Source organism: Heteronotia binoei, chromosome 10 (genome assembly GCF_032191835.1).
Source record: "Heteronotia binoei isolate CCM8104 ecotype False Entrance Well chromosome 10, APGP_CSIRO_Hbin_v1, whole genome shotgun sequence".
In the NCBI taxonomy this organism is placed as follows: Eukaryota; Metazoa; Chordata; class Lepidosauria; order Squamata; family Gekkonidae; genus Heteronotia; species Heteronotia binoei.
This window is the reverse complement of record NC_083232.1, coordinates 78,865,015-78,871,014: the sequence shown is the minus strand read 5'-3', so window position 1 is coordinate 78,871,014 and position 6,000 is coordinate 78,865,015. Positions and strand designations below refer to the sequence as shown.

The 6,000-nt window shown below is 41.6% G+C and overlaps 1 protein-coding gene across 1 annotated transcript in view; it reads right to left on the bottom strand.

Moving 5' to 3' along the window:
* Window positions 1-795: 795 nt before the first annotated feature.
* Window positions 796-6,000, bottom strand: part of BBS9 (Bardet-Biedl syndrome 9) — a 316,421-nt gene continuing 311,216 nt past the window's right edge. Inside the window, exon 21 of the mRNA XM_060247641.1 lies at window positions 796-2,589. Coding sequence (XP_060103624.1) covers window positions 2,549-2,589 — 41 coding nt within the window. The 3' untranslated portion in view covers window positions 796-2,548. The remainder of the gene's footprint in view (window positions 2,590-6,000) is intronic.

Genomic DNA, 6,000 nt, shown 5'->3' with positions numbered 1-6,000 from the left:
ACAAAAGATGATCAGTGGCTAGCCAAGAGTCTAACAGCAACATGTGCCGCTATAGGTACTATAAAGAATCAAAGTTAGCAAGGAGATGGACAATTCAACTTTCTCCATGCAAGAACTACTACAGGAGAACACAAAATCAACAGTAGCAAAAAGTAATGCTGAATAGAGAATGCAAAGTGGAGATGGATATTTGGGCTGGGGGAGAGAGATGACGACACAAACAAGTCATCATGAAACATACAAAAGCGAGCCACAGGGAAGAGAATAACATTATTTCAATATTCTCATCACAAAGAACTTCTAGCTTCTTATGAGGTTCCCCAAGGCTTTTCCAGAGAAACTGATGAACCGGAATTATGCCTAATCCTGCACAAGGGGGTGGGGTGAGGAAATCAAGCAATCTGAAACTTGTATCCACTTTCCATCAGGCTGAAATGGAAGATAAACTGGGTACAATAAAGCCTTTAAGTCCTACTGATTTCAGCAGGGAAGTTATGCTTGTGCTTGACTCACTTTCCCCCAAATCAATGGGACTTGAAGTGATCATTTCTGGCCAGACTGCCCTCACAGTATTTAGGCTTTGGTAACAAAAAATGCTTGCTCTGAGGTATCCAACCACCTTTGATAGATGCCCTCAGTATCTTGATTACTTTGGAAACCTTTATATTCCCAGACATACCATACCAATACGAGCATTGCTGAAATGAATTTACAACACAATTATGTTTTAGGGACACAAACAGGGCCAAATGGGACTATAAGTACTTCACAAAACAATAAGGCGAAAATCAGCCCTTTTAAAGATATGTGACTGCAGGGTTTATTTTGGTCCACAAAACAAAATAAATTATGAAGTCACGAGCAAGTAGCTATAGGTGATATAGGACACCCTTGTCATTTGTGGAGTCAAGACTCGCAATTTCATTTATTTGCATTCCCCGGTCCAACCATGTGAGGTAGTCACTAGCCTATTTTTACTCCCACCATACTATTACGTTGTTACATTTTGCAGGAAATTTGTTTGTTTTGCTACGGAGAGGGAGCAAACCTCTGCTGCCTTTACCCTTCAAGATGATTCTCTGAATGTATTCTCCATGAAGGATGAAGGTTTACTGTAGCTTAAGTTATCGTTTTGATCAAAGATCACTATCTCCAAGGGGGACAGGGCACACATAAGTCGCATGCCAAATCAAATGCCATTATCTATTTGCAATAATGTTATGCCCCTACCCTGCTAGCTGAAAACACTTGCTAGGACTTCCCTGCTCATTAACTGTGGAATGCAGGAAAATCTGCCAAAATAGCCCACTCAAGGTGCTAAGAGGATTGGAGATTTTTGCATTATGTGTCCCCATCGAAGACTTCATGCTGCATGTGCTGCCAAATAAGCAGCAGTTTTGTAATCTGATGTGGTGTAACAGCTAGATAAAAAAACTCCAGAAGAAGCATATGCTTTGATTGGCGCATGTAGTGTTGGAACCAGACCTGAGTTCTTTTCAGACAATCGAACACCTCTCTGAATTAACACTTTGTTCATTAGTCTTGACTTCAATTGTCCTTTTACATGCTTTCCACTGGCATATAAAAACCCTATCCAATAAAACCAATCCCCAAAATCAAAACCGGCCTTTCAGAACAAAACCAACTTTTTAGGAAGGACCCTGAAATTTTCAGATTCTAGAAGTATATAATTACATCTTTTCTTCCAGGCAAGGTATACAGCTAAAAGCAAATGTGTCCTCTGAATCTACTCTGTAAGATGCTCAAAATTCACCCAGTTTTGGATTTCTGCATATATCTGATTCAAGACAACTTGGCATTATCTAAAATATCAACCCTGTTTTTAAGCAGCAGGATGCCAGAACTTCCAGAAATTTCATCCTTTGGAAGTCTGTTTATAATCCTTCCTTAAGCCACCTGGAATAGAACAACAACACACACAAAAATACAGGAAATGAGACGTATTTCACTGTCTGTAGATCTTTTTTCACACACAAAGGAGGTGCTGAAAATATACTGCAAATATAGTATCTGCAAAATGACGCTTAAGACTAGGTCTGTAATAGAATGAGAAATGTGATGGATTACTTGTGATTTTTAGTGATAAATTCAACCACACAGCTGAACAGCTGAAGGAAAAGAAAATACATCAATTTATCAGTTGTGACGTTAGGGGAAGGGGACTTCACAACCTCCAAGAAAAACGGAGCATGAAAGATTTTTTTAAAAGAGATGTGCAAAATATTGTGTGTGAGAGATTGGACATCTTATTTTCTAAAAAGCTTGATCACTTATCAGCATTTTTAAAGTCTGCTTACTCTTCCAGTTAATTTAAGCGGTCCAGAACTTGGTAATGAACAAGCATGCCAAAAGATTTGTAGCTGGTAAAAGGAGAGCCAGGTGAGTGGATGTAACTGGAAGTATTTTGCACTGTTATTGGACTTTCTCCTTGAGGTTGGTTGTGTTCACTATAGCGGAAAATAAATTGGTCCTGCTGGATTGTAAATGCACAGATTTTAAAATGCTCCTGAGGGTTCTCTTGAGCTTTTCATGGCTTTTCTGCTTCCTGTAATTCATCCTGTGGCAAATCTAGAGAGAAAGGGGAAAAAAAGAAAAAGGAAGATTATGACTACACGTGGTTATACCTCGCAGCCTTGATGTTAATACTTTGCAATTCTATCATTTGCCAAAGTCCTGTGAATCACTAAAGCCAATACTTTCCAGTAATTTAATTTCCTGATATTCCATTACTCCGCAAGCTACAGAGGCATTTACATGTGCAATTCAGCTCTTTTGACCAAGTCTAAGTAACCTCTGAAGGTAAGACAATGGAGGACTGAAACTTTTTTCGAGGGGTGTATTTTAAAGCACCGTTCTTTCATAGCAGGCGCTTTTGGAGAAATGTCTGTACCAAACTATCCCCCAACCCCCCCCCCCCCCGACATTCCTTTCAATCACCTCTCCATTAATTCCTTCTTTTAAGTATGTTGACAAGGCAAGAAAGAGGAATAAAGTTGCCTTTAGAAGATAAGCTGGACTCTATGAACTGTGAATGGCTTGATTCAGATTGTTTCCCCTCCCCGACTGCTGAGATTGGGGTGCTGGAGAATTTGGATACATGAGTAAGTGGGTGTTAAGAAGTTGAACAAACTTTGCCCAAGGTCTAGAGAAGCAGAGCTGCAAAAGCACCCCAAAGGCAAACAGAAAAGTCCCAGTGCACTGGCACAAAAGACCAAAGCCAGTGAAGTCTCAGCAAGAGCATTCATTCCCTCAGGGTCTGTGAGGCTCCTATCTCCAGAGTGTCTGCTTTCCAGGAGACAATTAAAATGACCATGTGAGAGGTGGGCTGGATTTGCAAAGGTCACTTTGGCATGGGCTTCCTTTTGTTCTGTGCTGTTAGCACACGCTGAGGTGGCTGCTGGGATCACTATATGCTCTTGTCCCATTTCAAAACTTCATTAGTCACCAGGAATAGAGAGTCAAGCTGCAGGTTAATTAAGTGTGCCACTTATAATACAGGAAGAGCTGGGAATGCCAAAGGATAGAATGAAAGAACACAAAGACACCTTGGAAAGTGGCCAGGGAAGAAAAAGTCTGGTTCCAAAACTAAAAATTCAAAAAATACACTCATTGGGAAAAGTTGTATCTGTTCATTACTTTTCACCTTTCACAAGCTTTTCAATCACCTCTCCATTCAATCACATCTCAGTCCCCAAAGCAACAGACAATTATAAATCCAAATCTACAATAAAAAAAAAAAATTCAAAATCAGTGAGAAAGGGAGAAAAGGACTTCTTTCTCTGCTTTCTCCATCCCATGCATTATCTTGTACACAGGGCAGTTGAGAGGACAAAAGAGGAGGAGAGAGCCATGCATGCTGCCCTGAGATCCTTGGAGGAAGCATGGAACACAGGTGCATGAAAACATCAAGGGATGTAAAACAACAACATGCAAAGCATTTGTTGAAATAGGAAGTGATATAAAGATGTAACTGTATTAAATAGCCCTCAGTCAATGATAGGGCATTTTGGAGGTCACAAGGTCACCATAAATCGGAAGCGACTTTCTTTAACTTGCCCAGTTCAAGAGAAACAATTATTAAACTGGTTGATAGGAGAATGACACATCAGACACATTTATCACCTGGCAAGTCTATACAGCAAGGAATAAACAAAAGACATTAACTTTAAAAACATTAAAGAGGCAAGAATTCTCTAATCTTTTTTCCAGTTCTGTGGAGTATTTCACTGGAACGTTTTCCACATATTGGAGCATTTCTTTTCCTGTCTCCCCTGTTCTAATAGCTGGCTAAATCACTATTTTTTTTAACCTACAATGCTTATTGTCTCATCCTAGAGGAAGGGCTCCCCCATTTTTGTCATTTCAGAGATTATACAAAACAGAAATATACAGAAGGGCATTTTTATAAAGGGTCTAATGTGGGCCTGAAGTACTCAAGGAGGGTATGGAATCCCCCCACCCCTTTCTTGCCAGGCTCAGTGCAACTCAGGGGCTTTGCTGTTACTGGCAGCAGGCCCAGAATGACTCCCATAATGTGCTGTGGCTGCTAGGACCAGGGTGGCTCCTGGGTTGCATGGCTGCTGCTACTGGGCCCAGCAGGCTTCCTGGGCTGCGCGGCCACCAATACCAGGCCCAGCGGGACTCTCAGGCTGGGCAGTTGCCAACACCAGGCCCACTGGGGCTCCTGGGCTGTGCTGTTACTACTACAGGGCTCCCTGGCTGCTGAGGTCCATCGTGGCCCCCAGACTCTCCTGCCACTGTCTCTGGGCCCAGCATGACTCCCAAACTGCTTCACTGCTGCCTCTGATGGATCCACCGTGGTTCCCGGGATATTTCACCAGACAAAAAGTGTTTTACTTTGTGAGAGATTTAACCCCCTTTAACTTTGTGAGAGATTTATATATTTTGTAGATTTCTGATGGTTCTGCAAACTTGGGGTGGGGGCTCACCCAAGTTTGCAGAAAAATCTGTTTAATGTAAGTGTGGCCCTGATTCATGGATTTAGATATCCACAGATAGGGGGCACACTTGGGAAACAGATACATACATTAGAACCGAGTATAATGGAAATCTACATGAGGTTGCTTATGTAAGCAACAAGACTACTGCAGTATTTATTATACGTATCACCTTGTTTGCACTGCCTTTTGTCTTTGTAAACCACTCATTTCCTGCATAATGGTATGTTATGCCTCAAGACAGGTTTTTGTTTGCATTGTCCTCCAGTTCTATAATCTGAGCCCTACTATAGTGTTTATTGGAGGTCTGTGCTGCCTGATTGAATTGTTTTTATATTTTGTAATCCTCCTTGAGCTCCAGTGAGAAAGGTGGGCTACAAAGGAAGTACAAAACAAACAGGTAAAAATTCTCCTGATCACTGGGAAGAGCCAAGCCATATTTGATCACTAGTCAATGTAAGTGCACCTGAGTCTGAGAATTGTTCAGCATTTAGCTTGCTAACAGTTTCACATGGATCCCAGTGGACTGGTAAGTGTGTGGGGAGGGGAATATCCGTCTACCTGGCTTTCAATGTCTTTCAGCTGAATGAGGGTAGGAAGCAGGTCAGATGCATGACAGGTTTGCAAAACAGCTCATATGTGTTAGGTTCTTATAACATTGCCAATTTGGATTTGAAACACTTGACCATTGGTATTCTGAAGATTCCAAGGACTTTCAGACTAAGGAGCAATCCTACATAATCCCCCCACCCATCTTTGTGAAAGGATATTTTTGCTCAGCAGCTTTTAACATCTGGGCTGTGTTACAAAATGTATTTTCTCCTGGAGGGAGGTTGGCAGGCCATAGCAGACTGCCCCTCCCTATTCCCCCTTCTCTGTGTTTTAAAAATGCGAGTTCTTTCCTTTCCAATATAAGGAAGTCAATCTCAGTGGCCTGCCACTTTGCGACTACGCTCGGGTTATTTTGTGGAAAAAGAGGTGCTGGAGCTCATTAGCACAACTCATTTGCATATGCCAGACA